Below are 20,632 nucleotides of genomic sequence, written 5' to 3' on the forward strand. Positions count from 1 at the left end.
ACATAACTGCACTGAAACAATCTCAGAATTTAATCAAACCAAATTCTTGCTCCCACTGTGCATAGAGAGTTTTTTTACAATAATCCTACTAATTATTAAAACTGATTGCATTCAGTGGCTGAGAAATTTTATTCAAAAAGATTTTCATTATCACAGCATTTGACCACCATCAAGAGTTGCCTTGATTTTAATATTCACTATGGCATTTGAAACTGCTCTGTGGTTTCCAGGAGAAAACAAACACCAGAGGAGAGTCTGGTCACAGTTTATTTGTCACATCATTCACACGTTCGTTTGCAGTAAGATTCTGTTATAAAAACTCCAAACTCTGTAATACACAAAACATTACAATTGCTAAGAGATACAGAAAAAAGTTATCAAATTGTGCAATAAACATGAGATTTCCAGACCCTGCTAAAACACATCACATATCATCATGAGAAAACATCTGAATCTCAGAAGGTGCTGAATGAACATGAATTGCTCCAATAAAGTCCTAAAAGAGCAATTTTGAATATTTCTTCACAAAATTCTTTACCTACACGTTGATGATGATATTAAAAATGTTTCCAATATGGACTTTAAGTTACATTCAAAGGAACAGAGACAATGAGTGAGATTCCAAGAGTCAGGGCAGGGCTCACCTTGTTGCTGGCAGGGTACTGATGCGAGTGAAGAAAACAGAGGGCTCCACCTCCACGTGGAGCCCCAGGGCAAGGTTCCTGTAGTATCCTTCAGCATGTCCTGGTCCACCAGAGTACTTGAAGTTCAAAATGGCTTCCAGTGTCTGGAGGAATAAAAGTTAATTCCCTGTTAGCTATTTTTCACTACTGTGCATTTCACAAGTTCAATTAAATTAGGCCACAGAAGTGATTTGCAAATTTGCTTTCCTAACCCATCTATTCTGTTATCTCAGGAAAAAAGGCAATCTAACAAATAACTGCAGCTTAGGCAAACAGTTGCCTAATCCTTTGGAAAACTAAAAAGTGCAGCACAAAGTCAGCTGCACTTCCCTTTACATAATTCCTCTCCCTATCACATTCAACACCAAAAAACTAAAAAAAGTTGCTTAAAAGAGTTAGGGTTTATTCAATGCTGCTTTCCTTCATTCTCTTGAAAAATATTCACCACTTCACTATCTAATCAAATGGAAAAGCTTCAAAACTGGGGGGCAGATAAAGATTATACAAAGCTAAAATTCTCATGTCCATGAAGTAACAGACTGGAGCAACGCCCAACTACATGCACCTTGTCTCTGTGTTCATTTTATAGAAATGGCTGGCTAGTAAATATTTGAAATTATTCTCTAGCATGAGCCTTCTGCACTCATTGCTCTCAGCAGCACTGAGCCTTTACTTCTGTGAGAAAATTTGGGGCTCTGTGCCTTTCCCCTCGATGAACGGCATGGGAGCAGCTTCCCAGCACAGTCCCCACATCATCACCAGTGCTCAAACCCAGAACAGCCCTTTGATTGATCCAGAGAGATCATTCACCACCTCCTCTGTCATTATGTCCCTGAAATATGATTTGCTGGAAACAAGGTGAGCATTTGGGAAATAGCACTGGATTTTTTTTTTTTTTATTTCCTCTGGTTTTATTCTGGTCCTCAGGCAGCTGCCACTGCCACACCTCAGAGCAAGGACAGAGGCAGTGCCAGCCCTGCAGCCTGACATGGACATCACATATTATGCTGAAACCTGTTTATGGAAGGACAGACACTTCTTAAAAGGCTTTAGAAACAACACCAATTTCGCCTTTGTTCGGCTTTTAGCTCATTCTTTATAAAAAAAGGCCAAAAATGCCAAACTTCAAGTCAACAACTTAGCCAGCAAATCTATTTATCAGACACCATCAAGCCTCAGGAAGGTAAAAGCACTCTGCCTTTCAACAGAAGATTCACAAAAAATTTATGAGACCTGTTATTTTTTATCACAAGCTCTAAGGAACAATCTAAGGATTTTACAACTTACAAAAAACTCCAATTTTGTTTGATACCATTCTGTTTATAAGTCTGGCTGAAGGAAAAGAAACAGACATAGAATCATTTTCTTAAAATAACCACAGTCCAGTGATTTAAAGAACACCAAAATCAAGAGTTTAATGTTCTGCTGCATGTGTGCACTTAACTGTTCTGCCTATTTCCAACTCCCTTTTAAGTGGAATAATTTTAATTCTTAATTTAGTGTTATTAAAATTCATGAGAGCCACCTTACAATACAAATAAAACCCTTGACTGGGCACTCTGGACATACCCATCTACTCTGTTTATGTCAATTCCTAATTTGTACTTAATGAACTCAAGTTTATGTTATGTCAGAAGAGCTAATCAATATTAAACACAAAAATAAAAAAGCACAAACCCATTCAAAACATACTTCATCCTAATTAACCAGCTGGACGATTTCATAAAAATCAGAGCCAGGCTCTGTAAGTACAGGGATCTGACACTGCTTATGCTGTAATGTGAGAATGGACTTCAATTTCAATTAGGGCATGGTGAAAACTCTGTGCATGTTCTGCATTATTGCTGTAATGCTCAGAGTCCTGCTGGGAGCAGCTCCATGGTTCCCTCTGCACAGCACCATGGAAAAAAGCTGCTCAACACGACCAGCCCTGTGTCATTACAGGTAAACACACAACAGATCTCAGCTTGAAAGGTCACAGAGCATCACTGTTCCAGATTCAAACTCCTTTCCATCCCAGACCAAGTGAAAAACCTCCAAAACACAAAGGAATTTGTGGGGGAAATCCTGATGATGATGCTGTGTCTCCTGAAATCCCACTGGAGAGAACAAGGAAAAGGAAACCCAACCATCTTCTGTTAATCCAGACAGCAGCAGGACATCCCTTCCCACCCAAAATGTAAGATCTAACAGGGCACAGTAAAGACTGGGGAGACAAGAGATTCTGACAACTACAGAACACCCAAACCTCTTCTTAGTTTTCTGTTCTTTCTCTGGCCATGATGGTTTGCAGCAGTCTGTGAACGCGTGCATGTGCACACAAAGAAAAAGCATCAGGCAGACTTTACATCAGGACTGTAGATGGATGTGCAGGAGAGGAGATTGACTGAAGGAAATAATTATTTTTTTCAGGACCCTTCAGATGGTTAGAGAAAGCTTCATTGCTTAGGATTTATGCAATATGAACAGAACAAAATATTTTAAAAAACCCACAACAACTACAACAAAATTCAATCTCCTTTAAAACCTCAAATACTACTTCACCTATAATATGAAAGATTGATTTTCTATCTCTGTGATAGAAAAAGAAAATACTACATTTTCATAAACCTACAAATTTCAGATAATTTACTACTCTCTCCCACAGCACCTGCAGAGAATGGCCCAAATGCTACAGCCCCCAATTTAAATAATGTTGTACCCTGACTCCTTGTGAAACCTACAGAAATCACAGCCTGAGCTGCAGATTCTCTTCATCCTTACAAATCCAAATAGCATTACTTAGAATTCTCCAATTTGCACCACTGCAGACTGAAAATGAGATGGCAGAATGTGAACACCATTCTTCCTGTAGATTATCTATGAAAAACAAAAGGAAGGAGAGAGTGCACCAGGCTTTCAGGGCAGGCAGGAAAAGAATATTGATAACTGTTGAACACATTTGAAATTCAGAAACCTGTGGACTTGGGGGGATTCTTGTTTTTAAGGCAGAGCTCCATTCTGGAAACTCAACAGTAAATATTTACTGTGATGGCTTTGGCTTGATACATTTTTTATTATTTCATTGGTCTTTCCTTCTATTGATGAAGAAAAGGAAACAAAAATGTTCCTGCATCTAAATTCCAAATGAGAGATTCTTAACCAACAGCACCCACTATCAATGACACCTACCAGAAATATTCTGCAGATAAATTATCAAAAATTCCTGGTTTGGTTTCTCATGCTTTTTTTCCTCCAAGTATTTTCAGCATAAAGCTGCACCAGTTTGTTGACTCATAATAAAATTTAAAGCAAAGCTAGAAAGGAACTGAGGTTTGATGCCACAAATGAAAAGCAACTCAAAAAGCAATTGGGCACTAAAGTTTCCTCACCCACTGGCACCAGTCAGTACCTACCTGTCAACATCTCAGTGATGACTCTGAACAGCAACGCCTCTAATACTGATTTTTAATTGCCAATCCAGTTGCAATCCACAGCTCAGAGCAAGTATTTCTACTGAACTACTAGCACAGTACTTCCTCCACAAAAGCAAAATCAAATCTAAAGAGAATCTCTGTTGTCATTATATTGCAAGAGTTCTATTGTCATTACATTGCAAGGATTCCATATTGCTAGAGTTTCGTACCTCCTTGATGTTTCCTGTAGGCAGCTCCTCTAGGCACTGACTCCAGTTCCTCCTCAACCAACCAATCCACTCTTTTATATCACTCTTCTTATTGGCCTCTTAAAATCAGGCCTGCTCCTAATCCTTAATAATTAACCCAGCTGCAACTCTTTAGGGGCCAAGATTACATTCTATTCCACTTTCATTTACCCATACTGTATCCCCCTACAATTCCCCCTTTTTCTTTTAATTATGTAGTTGCAGCATTTCTAGAAGCACACATTCAAATAAATTAACATTATGACACATTCATACATTTCATTCAGAACTAAGAGTTATACAAATGTTCAGACAACATATTATAGTACAAATATATATATTTCTGGGTGTTGGTTCAGTTTTGCAGCTTTTCTCAGTTTACAAAGTACTTACCTTCAAAATCTTTTGTACGCATATTTAACAAACACTAATAGCTGCAATTGATATATTTAACCAATAGTTTAGTATTCAAGTCCTTTTCCCTGAATCCACAGGGTTATATATTCGAGTACTGCTTTCCCAAATCCATGGGGTCATCCTGAATCCACGGGGTCGTACAGTTTAGCATTTGAGTCCTTTTTCCCAAATCACGTCGGGGTCACCATTTGTCATCTTTATATTACAAGAGTTCTATTATCATTACATTGCAAGGGTTCCATATTGCCAGAGTTTCATACCTCCTTGATGTTTCTTGTAGGCAGCTCCTCTAGGCACTGACTCCAGTTCCCCCTTAGCCAACCAATCCACTCTTTTATAACACTCTTCTTATTAGCTACAGGAGTGGCCTGTTAAAATCAGGCCTGCTTCTAATACTTAATAATTAACTCAGCTGCAACTCTTTAAGGAGTAAGATTACATTCTATTCCACTTTCATTTACCCATTCTGTATCCCCCTACAAATTTCCACCTAATTCTACAGATTATTGCTGCTCATGCAGAAGTTGGAATGTTACTGAGAACAGAAAAGTCCAAAACAGACAATGATAAATTAAATAGAGAAATGAATGGGGGGAAAGCTGTGTGAAAGGTATTTCTAGTGCTGACAAGTGAAATATGGTGCTCAGCCCTTTCTCTCAACTGAGAGATGATTGACTGAATACTAGACTCAAGAAAATTTGCCCCCTCTAAAAAGTGCTCCAGTTCTGTGTGGCAAATAGCACAATTTTACGTCAAGAATTTTCTTACACCAAGAGCATGTTAAGGAACTATAAATCAAGGATATAAGGGCCCACCTGCAGAGATGCAATCATTATATGCTCTAGGTGAAGGAAAATAAAGTTTCCATAGAAGAACACAAAGCATCATCATCATTTGTGAGCAAGGCTCACATACACTATGTTTTCAGGTCTTTTCTAAATTCCCTTAGTACAGTAAAAATGACACTAAGTAGATCTCAGCACTTAATAGAAGATGAAATGTCAGTGCTACAGGCAGTTTGCTCCCAAGGAACTGCAGATGCTGACTGCAGTGACTGAAGAAATACCAGACTGTAGCACTACAGACTCCTCCTTAAATCCACAACACTTAAAAACTAAAAACTAAAGGGGAAAAAAAATAGCATGAAGACCAGACTCAAAATACACAAATTCAGAACATAATCTTTCCAGTTTAGCTTCTGAATGGCTTTTAGAACACAATCTCATTAATGAGTATAATTTCTCATGCAATTAGGGCTTGAAATTTAAAAAAAAAAATAATTTATTCTAGGTGTGTAACCTTCCAGTACACCTTCCTTTGGGAAAAAAAAAAATACTGATTACTTGCCCAACTGTAAATATGATTTATTCCCAAATCCTATCCTACTCCTGATGTTCTTCTCTCTCAAACTCCCATTAGCAGCTCTGGCTCCACACATTCCTAAGCGTTCAGCCATTTTTTCTGACTTTAGCCCCTTTTCTCACCTGTTGCCTTGTGATTTCTGGTTTGGGTGTGGTTTTTTTTTCCTTACTTTAAACCCCAATTTTGTTAAGTTCTCTCTGCCTCCCTCCCTCATTCCTCTTCTTCTCTGACCATTCCACTCTTATTCTACTCTGAGCAACAGCCAGTAAAATTCTCATCAGTAAAAAAAGAGAAATAAAAAATTGATACTTCATCAGTTCTATCTCACAAAAGGCACCAGAGGATCTGTCTCAACAAAATTAATTTCTCCATTTGTTCTGCTGGGTGGAATGCTGAAAATCTTTAAAAGAGCTTTGTGTAAATAAACCATGGATCAGGAATTTCAGCTGCCTAGCTGTAACTAATTAAATGATCTGGCAGTAACGAGGAGAAAGTGAGTTTCTCTAATTAATCACACTCTTTCCAAGGGCAGCAGGTGACCCTGGCAATGCTCAAGCTCCTGACAACAGCAGAGATGTCCCCAAAAACGTGCAGAACTGGATCAACCTCAAAAAGTCCTGCAAGCTTTTAATCCAAGCACATGGGATAAGCTGGTCCAGGAACACGTTTCAAATACAAATACAGGGCATGGACACAGCTGAATCTTTTTTATTTTAAGGAAAAGGCTAAAAAGTGAGCATTGGGAAGGAAATGGAGATGCCTAAATAGCTGAAACCAAGGAAGATGAGACTCAAATACATCAAGCTTCCACTTTGGAGCAATTTGTGAACACAAGGACTGTGTCTATGTTTAGCACTGAGCTCCAATCCCAGTCCTGGCATTTGGAAATGCACACAGCTCTGCTTGTGTATTCATCTGGCTACCAAAGTTAATATAGATTAGCACTTTCTTGAGCTTTATTTACAAAGGTCTAACAAAAGAATTCCTGTCATTTTTGCTTCTTCCTCTCATCACTGAATCTACAGCCCATGGTTACACATGATAACCTGACAAAGAATAAAACCTATATTTTAAAAAAGAGGCTTAAAGGATGATTTTGTGTAAAAAGAATGAGGCTTAATAGCAGTGTTGGGAGAAGCAATTGGTGCATCTATGTCCATGGGCTGAATATCCTCCTGCCCACTTGCTCTCAGGAGGATAAAAGGGGAAACAAAAAAAAACACTCCCACACAGCTAAAGAGGAAAAACAGAGACACTTCTGGATACCTTCAAATCCTATAATTCTACTTGGGAATTCTACAAAAATCTCCAATCTAAGAAGAAAAAAATCTGACAGTTAAATGACAGAAGTATTTATTCCTGTCTTTATTCATCCCCAAGGAAAGAACAGCACTGCTGGAATCTGGGATTTGAGATCTGCACAACTCCTTAGCATGGAGTCTCTGGTCCCAGCTCCCTGAAGGACTTGGATCTTGATGTCCTCAAAGGGTTAATTCAAGGTGAGTATTGTTTCAAAATTGAAAAAAAAAACTGTTTCTCTCTAATGTCTTTAGTGTCTGGCACAATCTTAGGCTGCCATGAGAGGTCCATGTTAAGAAATGAATTTGAACATATTTATATATTTTATATTAAATATTTATAAAGTTTTCTGCCTGCAGAAATGCCTACCTCATTATTGTTATTAAAAAGTAATAATATATTGAATTTTTACATGAAAATAATTGGTAGGATAAAGTACAGAGGGATATCACAGAATCATAGATTCACTAAGGCTGTAAAAGACTTCCAAGACCATCAAGTCCAACCATGGACTTGAGAAAGGCAGGGAGAGATCCATTTGCTTTGCAGAAAGAGATTTATTCATTGCAGTCTCACTGGACAGTATCAATCTCTTCACTCATGGCTAACCTGTCTTATTTTCTGATACACAAAATGTCCTTTAGGGTTGTTTTTTTTTTGTTTTTTTTTTTTGCTAAAACATAAATCCTATACTTTTGTTTGCATGCCAGTCCTGAAGCAAATCTGAATCCACTGGAATACTTCATTGATCAAGGTAGAATTCCAAATTTTGCCCAAGTAAGAAAAGGAGACTCTCCCTGTAGATATTGTTCCTTAGAGCACCAAACAGTGCAGTAATTGATAGCAGGAGCCCTGATACATGCATTACAAAAAGGATATGCATATGTAATGATCTTGTAGTGCATATGTAATCATCCTCCTGGACCCAACTGCAGCACACACTCTCCATGCTAATTTTTCTCTTCTCTATTCCACTGAAAATACACTTGGCAACTACAGAAGCCAGGATAAAATTCTTAACAACTGATTAAGCAATGAAATAAATTGTGCCTCTGCAGCAAGTCAGACCTTTACATGTACAAATACAAACAAAGCCCACATTGCCACTCCTGTTAAGCTTCTCTATCAGTCTGCCACACAATTCGATGTCATTTTTGGCACCTGTGTTAACAGGTGACTTTGCACACCCAGGTTAGTGAAGAAGGTGCCTGTTGTGTGCAGCTCTGGTGCAGTGTTACTCAAGTGACTTTCAGCAGCAATTCTTGCACCATACCAGGGTTTATGGAGCTCATCCATCCACATTTCTGTCTAGTTAAACCCCCGAACAATGAAAGTGCTGCATCTCTCAGCAAAAATAGCACAATGGCAAGTAGCTGAAGCTAAATATAGCTCCTGCAGGCATATACTGGGAATTAAATAGTACATTTCACCCCTCCCCAATCCTAAATCAGTAAGCTTCAACAAGGAATCTCTAGTGAATACACACAGGAGCTCAATAAATCCCCCTTAAGCTTACAAGGCATATTCTGAATCTGTGCAGGCTAAAAATAGCTATGTTTATAATGAGAATGGAGATGTGAGCAGAATAATATTAAGTTTAAAGGCACAGCTGGTGTAGTCATTCTGCATTAACAAATAGGGTGAATCAAAGGTCGCTCTGACAAACAGATACACAGGTTGACAGATAAAATATAATATCCAGCAATCTTGTACTGAAGAGCATTCATCTCTCATTAAACTCTGCATTTCCTAACTGACTATTGCAACCACACATTCACAAGTGATTTTGTGCACATTTTTTAGCTGGAATACAAGTTGTTAGCTCCTAAAGACAGAAGGCAGGAATACACAGCATAATTCCCCTGGACAATATTCCCTCCTAGAGCTTCAATCCCTCTGGAAATATTCAGGAAATACATAATTATTTTTGTTGCATTAATCACAGAATTCTGCCTTCTTTAATTAAAGGTAAATTGCATCCAGGCCTCCTGGGTCCCACTATTGCAGCTGGATGCCCAAGAGGCTGATGCCCATTCTCAGCTGCCTCAGAGGTTTTACCTCCCTCAGCCTGGGTCCCAGCACTGCTGACCACAGCTAGCACAGCATTTCATTCTTGGCTGAGCTACAGATGAGAGATTAAAAATAATTTAAACACAAGTAACTTTTTATGTGGAACATTCCCATGGAGAGTTTTCTGTCTGCTGACACTAAACTGCAAAATGTGTTAGAAAAACATGCTGGGGAACAAACCCTGCATGCTTGTCTTGGAGGATGAGAAGGAATGGAGGGGCAAGTCAGAACATATATTCCTTAATAGCTTCTCTGATTCTGAAATCAAAGAATGGCATCAGTTGGAAGGGACCTTAAAGACCATCTCATTCCAAACCCCTCTGGCATTGGGAATCCTTCCACTAAACCAAGCAGCTCAGAGCCTCATCAGTTTGTTCTAGAACAATCTGGGGATGGGGCAGCCACAGCTTCTCTGGGCAACCTGTGCCAGGGCCTCACCATCCTCATAGTAAAGAACGTTTTTGCTTTTATCTAAAGCAAGCCTACTCTCTTTCAGCTGGAAGAGCCATTCCTCTTTGTCCTGTCACTCCAGGCCTTGCAGTCTCTGTCCATCTTTCCTGTTGGCTCCCTGCAGGTACTGGAAGGCCACAATGAGGTCATCCCAAGACATCTCTTCTCCAGGCTGAATAAACCAAATTCTCTCAGTCTTTCCTCACAGCAGAGCTGTTCCATCCCTCCAACTCTGGACTTGCTCCAACAGCTCCACATCCTTCCTGTGCTGGGCCCCAGAGCTGGACAGTGTGGGTGGGGTCTGACCAGGGCAGAGGAGCAGAATCCCCTCCCTTGATCAGTGCTTTGGATAAATCCTGCCCTGACTCTGAAGTAGGAAGGTGGAAACAGAGAATAAATACAGGGACACATGTTGATGAAGAAATCACAGACATACACACACCCTTCCAAGGGGAAATTTGTCTATGTGAGACCACCTGGTTCTCCCAGCAATGGCTAGGGATGTGCTGGGGGCTGTAAAGCAGCATCACTGCACCTATTTCCTCACTGAAACCTTAGGTTAGAGGGTACATATGTTGTTAGGGGTATGGGGTATTATCATAGGATACATTTGTACTTTGAACCTGTTCAGTTCACCCTCCAGGCAGAGTGCCCAAGAGTAAAGGCACAAATGCTGGCAAATCCTTCTCACTAAAGGCACATCCCAGGGAGAGGCGGATAAAACCAAGATGTGGGCATAACAAAGAAACGTCTCCAGCATAAAAACCCCACATGTCATGAAACCCTAAATGAAATTACATATAATTACATATAAACCCAGTAACAATTCAGAAAGAACTTCAGTAAAAGCCAGAAACAAGTGCTGAAGAAGTGACTGCCAGCTGGGACTGACACCTCTGCTCACTGCTGCTGCTCATTCACAGGCAGGTCACCTCTCACCTTGGAGAGAGTGAGCACAGGACTTTCTCTGGCTCCACAGCACATCTGACTGCTCCAGACTCAGCAAACAAGCATGGCCTCTCAGAACATATTCCCAGATTACCAAGTGAGACTTTCACAAAGCTCTATAACACTACTAAGGTCTGCAAATGGTGAGTCCAGGGTGAGTCCTCCTCCAACCTTCCCACAAAAGCAACACCACCAACCCTGAATAGGCTGATATGCAACAACCTCAAGTCCCTGGGTAACACCAAAAAGTTATTCAGTTTTGTTTTTCATGCCAAAGATTTCTATGCTGTTTTGTTCTTCCTCAACCCCTTCTCTGTTCCTTCTATTTCCACCATGTCCTTTGTGAGCAAAGAGGGTAAGATTGCACACAAAGAGGGAAAGAAAAACTGCTTGGTTTGCTCTCTATTCCTTTACTTTCTAATATTCTATTCCTAATAATTGTTTGTCTTTGTACAGCATCTCATGCTTCCAATTTCATGTATTTGGAATTAAGACTCCAAATTCTTCATGTGCATTAACTTCACCATGCACATGTGGATCAGTGCTGATCTTCACCTCAAACTTTAACCCCCCAGCCCTATTGCAGGATAAGCCTGTAATCCCTGAGAGCTGGTTTCCATGTGTGCTACCCTTGCTGATCTTTGGCAATTCCTCATCACCCTAATGCTCAGATCCTTTAAGAGCATGCACAGGCACAACACAGCCCTAAGGAATTAGGGAGGAGCCCACCCTGCAGGGTGCAAATGAGCCCCTTATCCTACCTTGAACCAGCTCAACTCATGATGGGACCTGCACATTCGTCTCACAGCACACTTGCCTCTCTCAAAGAGCTTTTTGTCAGTCTCTGGGAGTGTTTTAGGAATCAAGTGAGCAGTATCAATGATTTTCTGTTTGTTCAGGAGCTCTGAATATAGAACAGGGACAGATTTGCTTACCGTGATGCTGCCCTTCATTAACAAAACCCATTTCAACAGTTCCCCAACAAATGTATCCTGTAATAATACCCTATACCCCTAACAACATATGTAGCCTATAACTCAATATAATAACCCCGAAACTCTGCAGTTTCACTTCTGGTTTTACCACATTTACCAACAGTAAGTGTAAAGTAACTGTTTTAATTGCTCTGCTTCCCCAATGGCAACATACAACTTAACTTGCCAAAGTTACAAACTTTTGAACCATCAGAGAATATGAAAATAATATTCCAGACTAAGAAGGAAGAATCACATGCACCCCTCTATGAGCACAAGGTCTTACAGAAGTCCAGAGTTTCTATTTTACATCGCAGGGATCCATCCCATACAAATGGTTTTAGGAAGGTATCAAATCCATACACTATTCAAAACACTCTGCTGAAGAAGCCAGCTCCTTTCATTATGTGTATAATTTTTATTCATAATATTATTGTAGTACACTCTGAAGAAAAAATATAGTAACACCCTAAAGGATAAAAATCCTCCTCTTCAATAACAGAAGTATCTTTAAAAGAAACAATGCATCCCGCAAACCAGAAAAATAATCAATTCTATAGAAGATTCTTGGAACTGATAAGATTTTTATAGGAGATCTCTTTGGAATTCTTGGGTTAAATAATCCTCATTTTTTTAGGAATTCCTCTGATTAGAAGGGATAAGTCCAATTAGTGAATTTTCAAAAGTAGAAGAAAATGAAGAAAGGGGCTTTAAAAGAGGAATGCTTGAACAATTTTATCTCTAGATCTGTTTATTCAGCACAGACATTAATACATAAATATGAGAGACTGAGCACTTCAGATTTTTCAGCTGCTGCTTGGGTTGGAAAAAAATGCTCCAGTAGCACAATCAGTTTTAAAATCAGTAAAGTTACTGAGCTAAATTTATCACTGATTTAATGAGTTTAATGTGGAATGAATAGCACAAATTCCTTCTCCTTAATATGATGATCAAAACTAACAGAATAAGAAAATAGTGAAATTAGTTTTCAAGAACTAAGACTTCAGAAATTAAATCTGTCCTCTACTCTGGCTAGAAATGGGTTCTTTGAGTCGCAGAAAAACAACACTTTCCATTCTGATATATCTTCTTTCCCTGGGCAGGCTCTTTGAAAGCAACCAAGCCTTTAGTTACACCATTGAAACACAAGTCAGTGCTCCTATAAACTCTCTGTATGTGATTCCCTCAAAGGTTTCCCCCAGGACAGGGAATCTGGACTTAGCTCTTCAGGAAACATATGAAAAATAATTGCAGATATGAGTCAGACATGGAGATGACACTATAATTTATTTCCACTCTTTGCTGTCCCCATTTTGGCACAATTCAGCCAGGTGGACACAGCCTCTGCTGGCTGGCTCCAGTTCCACCTGCACTGAGGAGCCCTGAAGGCTGAGAATACACTTTAAAGTCTGTGATGTTACCAAAAAAAAAAACAGACAAATTTTCCAGAGGCAAAGGTCACAAAGCAAATGAGAGGTGTAACACAGTGCTCTCTCAGAAATACAGATTTATAAAAGACTTGTCAGTGACAATTTGACCAGTCTGCAGCAAGTGTTTCCTGCTCATTTCTGAGCATGAGCTCAGACAATACTTGAACCATTCCTGTTTTCAAGCTGTCACTACTGATGCATCTGTATTCTTCACACAGAGCAATAATGCTCCAAAAATAACAAATGATCCTACAAAAAGGTAGGGAAGGAAGGGAAGGTAGGGAAGGAAGGGAAGGACCTGGTACCTGATGTTTAAACCACTATTTTGATTTTATTTAGGATGCCAACTTGATTCCCAGCCTAAGTGGTTAGCACACACTTAAAACGATTACAAATGCTTACTTAAAAAACACAATGAGTCATCTCTGATCACTTCATAAATATGCAGCAGGAAACTCCCAAACACTGACTCATCACTTCAGAGGTTTAAAACACAATCATGCATTTTCCAACTGTTACTCATACTCGATTAAATCCTAAGCAAAACCCATCCTTGTTCTGTGAATTCCACTTGACCACCCATTAAGCCTGGCAGAGAAAAGAGCACAATGGGAGGCAGAAAATTGGGAAGAGTGTTGATTCTTAACAATTCCTGTGGAAACATTATTTCATCTAAACATACTTGGAAAATTCTTTACCTTGCAACTTATGCAATGAGTGGCTTTTGTCTTTACCTTATTTTGAATGAATGACTCACTGAGGAAAACAAACAAAAAGCAAAACAAATTTGACAACTTGTTTTAATCTAGAAAAAAAGAAAAACAACATGCAACAATCTCCAAGTTTCTTCTCCATAAAATTCTATTTGTGTACAACTATTTAGAGTTGCAACTCAAGAATCCTGGTCAGACAATGCACTGAGATGCTCTAGCTACCTATTCCTACAGGATTATGATGCTAAGAATACATGTTTAATGGGCTACTCTGATAAATATCACCATAATACTTCTATTTCATCCTGAAATTGATTTTTGTGAAATTTGGCATAACTAAAAATGTTGTTACTGCAAACATTGTGATTTCTGTAAAATTAACAAGAACTCCTTATAATTTTCCTAAGGCTTAGTAAAATTCTGGCTTTGTTAGAAATCATTTCACCAAAAGGCAAGTTAATGTATCCACACTGTAAAAAACACAGATGTGTTAATGCTTCCCATTTATGGCAGCAACCCCAGCTAAAAGACAGGAATAATTTTTGGTATGATCCCAGGCAATTACACAATAGTCAGTAGTCAAAAAGAAACAGTCTCCTATTCTTGAAATATTTGTATAGAGTACTAAAGTTTCAGACAGAAAAAGAGAGTAGGGGAAAAAGACAATTCAAATAGTTATGATAGAAAAGCAATTTGATTTTCTAATTCAATTTTATTCAACCAGAATGATTGGGTTTTGCTTAATTTGAAACCAATTTTTTTTTTGTTGTTTTTAGTTTGTTTGGGAGATTTCAGGAGTTTTGAGATTTCTTGGGTGTGGTTTTTTTTGTTTTTTGTGGTTTTGGTGGGGTTTTTTTTGACTGGAGTAATTACATTAAAATTAGATTATTTTTTTTTTTTTAGAAATCAGATTTGTTTATAAATTGTTAAAATACATAATTTCAGACATACAGAATTCCTTCTATGCCCACTCCCCTTTTTTTAACCTCAATAATTAGAAGATGGTCAGGAATTGTATCATTTTAAGGTCAGGAACTATTTGGCAATAAATTTGTTTGACATCCTCATTAACAGAAGAAAAATAGTAGCCAAAAGTTGCTTTTAAAAGTCAAGCAACAGCAAGGCATCAATACTTGACTCCATATTCCTGCATCTAAATGACAAGTGTCGCACCCTGCTTTAAAAAATATAATAAGATTATAAAGAATCAAGTTGTTCTTGTCCATCTCTAAGATTTTAATTTTATCACACCAAATGGTAAACAATCTGTTTGGCAAGTTATGATCTATTTTTACCAGGTATCAGGAGCGTAACTTTTTCCTATTGAAATAAAGGCACACGAGAAATCAGTTTAAATATATCATCATCACAGCTTTAACATAGGAAAAGTGTAAATTACTCCTAAGGTCTCTGCTTGAGGGTTGATTGGTAATTGTTTGCCTGAAGCTACCCACCTGCATTCAACTCAGGTCAGAAAGAAAAAGAAGCTAAATCGTTTTAAAAAAAGGAAAGTAACTTTCTAAAGCAGAGAAGAAACCCTAATGAGTTCTGAAAAATGAAATTTATTAGACTTACATGTAATATTACAAATATCTGATAACACACTTGTGCTAAGGTAACTGCATTAAGCTCAAAATTTTGAAAAGAAACATCCAAGTTTAAAATATCACAGGATAATATGAACTACAACATCGTGATGGGACCTGAAGTCAGCCCAATTTTGGAACAGAAACTGGGCTTCTGTCTCCTACCATCCTCTCCTTCCATCCACTAGAAGTTAAAATTTTCTGAGAACTGGTACCATTTAAAAATAAATAAATAGAAAATAGAACAGAAATTTTAAAGCTTTTAAATAAGTTTCCCCTGCCCACTACACTCTTACACTTTTTTAATCAGTTCACCTTGGTGATAATCCACCATGAGACTTTATGGGGACACTTTTAGGATTTGCTTTGTCTGGATCAGGGAGATACTTTTGTGGTCAGTCTCCTCCTCACTTTTATTTCTTGACTTTGTTCTTGAAGAATGAAGCTGGATCATTTCAGGGTTAATTACAAGAGTTGCATCAGGAGAACCAGCAGCAGGTCAGCCCAGGGGCGGTCCTTCCCCTCTGCTCAGCCCTTCAGGAGAGCTGTGCCCAGTGCTGGGTTCCCCAGCCCAGGAGAGACGCAGACACTGGAGCAAGTCCTGCCCAGGGTCACCAAAGGCTGAGGAATTTGACCACCTGAGGAGAGACTGAAGTGTTCAGCCTGGATAAGAAAAGGCTCAGGGAGATCACACCCATGCATATGAACACCCTGTGTGATGGCCTGAAGAAGATGGAGCCAACTGGGTTCCAGCAGAAAGGTGAGGAGCAATGAAATACAGAAAATTCCCTTTAATCACAAACAGCTTTATTATTGTTAACATAGACAAATGCTAGAACAGGTTGCCCAAAGAGCTTATAAAGTGTCCATTCTTGGAGATATCCAAAATCTGAGTGGACATGGCCATGAGAAACCTGCTGTAGCTGACCATGCTTTGACCAAGTGTGCTGGGCCAGACCATCTCAAGACATTCTTTCCAAGAGAAAGGAAAGTGTGATAGCAAATTGGAAGATACACTCCATCCACTACCAGACATTCAAGTCCACAACATCAGATTACAGACATAAATAAAATCCACCCCTCCTCAAAAGCACTGTCAGCACAGACATCCTATCCTCAGCACTCCCTGCTTCACTTTAAAACTCTGCAGGCTTTTTTGCCACATTTCTTACCAATGTAAATCCATTTTGTCACCAGAGAGAGATGGTGATCCAATTTTTGCCGCTCCAATGAGTGTCCCTGGCTGGTGAGGTCTAACATCCTCAGAGCTTTCCTCCTTCAGGCCATTCCTTTTTCCTTCTTCCCACTACTCACTTGGTAAACCTCCCCTCGTGAGCCTTCTGATCTGCTTCCACAAATGGAAAATTCTCTCCCTCTCCAGAAGGTTCATGTGGGTTTTCTGCTTCCTTTTCCTGCCTCTATCAGGGTCAGGATTGAAGGCACTTGAGATGATAGTTTGTGTTCATCCTCAGGTGTTTATTGTTTCTTATCAATGTTACAGCTCACAGCCCTGAGTTCTGCAGCCTTTCATTAGCACGGCACAAAATGGCTATCTCTTGTTAAAAGATCTTTTAAGGCTAAACTGTCCAATTAAGAAATGACACCTAAATTATCTTCCCTTTTAACCCAGTAACTGATTACTCAATGCCCACAATGAGGACTTTTCTGTCCAATTACAAAATACCACCCAAACCCATGAAAAAGGTGAAGAAGATAAAGAACAACCTGTCTCTGCCCTAAAACCTCCATCTTGCTTCATATTTATTACTATATCCTAAAACCCCAAACTCTTAAATTTTCCACCCTGTGTTATTACACACTAGTAACCAACTACACACTTATAATCCCAGTACTATTAATCAATTTTTGAAGCTTTCTCCACAGCCTCAGGACAAATGCAGTGTTCTCATCCAGGCCTGTGCCTTTCAGCACAGAAAGTTTAGAATTCTCAGCATCCAGGGTTTCAACAGCTCAGAACAGGCAGCAGGCAGCACACAGGAGACAGGAATCTTCCTGCCACCTCCTCTGCCATCCAGGGAAGCCCTTTGGGAAGAGCACAGCCCACAGCTCCTCTTTCCTAAAGGCCTCTGAGTTGAGCTGTGTAACACAGGTGAGTGACTGAGCATTTTAAAGGGTTATAATCAACTTCATAACTTTCAAAAGTGCTGTGGACAGCAGTCTGCACCATTCCAAGTATACTCCAAATTCATAAAAGTAACTTGCTCATGCTCTCAGGCACTTAAATGCAGCTTTTGTGCTTGATTGATGGAATCCATGTCCATCACTACCTTGAGCTTCTCTCCAGCTTTTCTGTGTGCTTCACTGAGCACAAGAACTCCCAAGCTTTTCTCAGCAGGGTTCAGCCACCTGCTTCACTGAGCTCTGATGTGTTAAGGGAAATATACAAGGTTTCTTTTAAGTTTATTTCCTAATTTTGCTCTAGTTTAATCCTTTCCAAATACATGATGTAAAGAGATCCAAGGGTAGGACAAGCAAGTGTTCATGTAAGGTTTCATAAAAACATGGTACAGCTAGACAGCATTTCAGCCTGTTTCCCATTTAATATTTCAAATCATATAGATAGAAAAATGAGAAGGAAAAGTGAGAAGACAACTCTTACAAATTTAAATAAAAATGGGGTTGCTTTTGACATACATAAATTCCACCTTTTCCATTTACAGGATTGCCAGTTGTCTTGAATTTTGTCACAGGAGACTCCCAGTTTTGATAGACCTGTCATGTGCCCTGTCAAACAAACTTACAAGATATTGTAAAATGTGTAGAGGGAAGTATCTTTCTACTGTGGTGTGGGGATGACAGCTTTATGAATGATGTCAAGGAAAAATGTTGTTCTACAGAGCAAATATCTGGCAAGTTATTATACACTGCTCACCCACTGCCCACATTACTCAAATGTTTCAGGCCTTGCTCTCCCTTTCTTCCTGCTTCAAATTCAAATATTTTTATTTTAAAAATACAAAGAAAGACCAACAAAATGAACAATTTAAGTTTGGTAACTGGAGAGAGAATAATTAGGGGGTTTAGCCATATAATAGAGATTTTAATAAATACTCCAAAAGTCCTGTTAAGTGGCTGCATTAAAGTAATAACACCATGTTATGGGCACTCATATTTTGAAGTGTTTCTTTGAAATATCTGATGCAATAATCAATGCATGAACATACAAATATGAATCAAAAATAAATCCTGGCTCGCACTAAGAGTTCTAATACAAATCCATGCCCTAAAAAGTTAAAATCAGTACAATAATGTAAAGACTAGATGCTTTTTACTCCAGATTTCTTGTGGCTTACAGCTCTTAGTACTTGCTAGGATGCATCTTCAAAAATGTCTAAGGCAGCACGTTTTAAATGCTCATTTGCTGTTCTGTCTTTCAGTGAAAAAAGTACTACACAACATGACTGAAGTTTTCCATAGCTGGACACCTGCTCACCTGCATTTACTGTGATTCACTACTATAATCTAAAAGGAAAGAGTCTTTATCCTAACTAAAATAAAATTTATCAGTGGCACAGTCTACAGAAAAAAATTCTCAGTTCATACTTCTAAGAAATGGCCACATACAGCAACACAACCAGGATATCTAAAGAACAGTGCCAAAACACAAAATACCTCTCAACCCATTCTCCCAGGCACAAATAGCATGAGATTACTTGAAAATGAGAGGAGAAATGGGTGTGAATATCTTTTTCTGCACAAAATAAAGCTGAATTCTATGTATTCAGTACTCCTCTTTTCTCTGATCCTGCTGAAGGTTTCTCTGAATCCAGAAGAACTTTCACCATCTCCCTCCTTCAAGTGTTTCTTCACATCTTCAAAGACCTCCAGTATGTCAAGCATATGGGCTGTGAAGCACTGACTTCAAAAGCAAAACAAAAGCCAGGTTCTATGGGACACACTCATGTGTCCACTAATTCTGATTAGAGTTTCTGTCAGTGCCCAAAGAGCCATCAGGCTCAGCAGTACACTGTGTCCCAGATCTGGAGCTCTAAGAAAGAACTGGCATCATGTTTGCCATCTGTCAATCAGTGCACAGGCACAGAGATGGCTGAAAGCAGGAGGTGACAAACTGCAGTTGGCAATTTAAACCATCACAGCATTTCCCAGAGGTGCTGGGGTGCAGCAACAGTGATATTTTTTTGTTCATTCCCGCCACATTATTTTCCACATAACATTTTTCAGCCTGGAAAAGAGAAGGCCTCAGGGGGACTTAACTGCAGCCTTCCAGCACCTGAAGGGAGCCCACAAGAAAGATGGAGAGAGACTCTTTACAATGGCATTTAGTGACAAGACAAAGGGGATTGTGGCATTCACATTCTCTGAAAAAATTCCTTCGCCCAGGATTTCTCTCCTGGGAAGCTGAGAAGTATCAGGGAAAAGGAAGACAATTCTTATCTCATTTGCTTCTCCTCTGTTGTGCTCATGTGGGATGTGTTTGGAGATTGTTTACCCACAGGTGATTGTTTCAATGGATTCTGGTGTGAGCTGTTTTGACTCTTTGGCCAACTGGGGTCAAGCTGTGCTGAGACACTGGAAAGAGTCAAGAAATTTCATTATTATCTTTTTAGTATTCAGTAAGTATCCTTTCTGTATTCTTTAGTATAGTTTAGTATAGCATTTTTAATATAATATCGTATAATAAAATAATAAATTAGCCTTCTGAGAACATGGAGTCAGATGCATCATTCCTTCCTTCATTGGGGCATCTCTGCAAATAAAATAGGGGATGGCTTCAAATTTAAAAACAGTAGTTTTAGGCTAGATATTAGGAATAAATTCTTTACTGTGAGGATAACAAGACAGTGGAACAGGTTGCATGCATTCCGTGATTTTATGAAATTCTGTGTTACTCAGTGATATGTTTGATCTATTAATCCATTTTGCTTTAAATCTTCCCTGATTTGCAGCAGTGTGCCACCTTAAAAAAGATCACTGTGAATTCACTGAAATTCCCATCATTGTAATGCAGAGGAAATCATCAAACACCTTGAATTATGTTAACAGAATTTGTAAAATTAAGTTCTGTAGTTTGTCAT

At 39.0% G+C, this 20,632-nt stretch overlaps 1 protein-coding gene across 2 annotated transcripts in view; it reads right to left on the reverse strand.

Annotated features, from left to right (window-relative positions):
• Positions 1-20,632, reverse strand: part of TRAPPC9 (trafficking protein particle complex subunit 9) — a 450,475-nt gene that overhangs the window by 304,952 nt on the left and 124,891 nt on the right. For both annotated transcript variants that reach the window (XM_059482105.1, XM_059482097.1), the window contains one exon: positions 645-787. In XM_059482105.1, coding sequence (XP_059338088.1) covers positions 645-787 — 143 coding nt within the window. The remainder of the gene's footprint in view (positions 1-644; positions 788-20,632) is intronic.

The sequence above is a fragment of the Ammospiza nelsoni genome, chromosome 1, assembly GCF_027579445.1.
Source record: "Ammospiza nelsoni isolate bAmmNel1 chromosome 1, bAmmNel1.pri, whole genome shotgun sequence".
NCBI lineage: Eukaryota > Metazoa > Chordata > Aves > Passeriformes > Passerellidae > Ammospiza > Ammospiza nelsoni.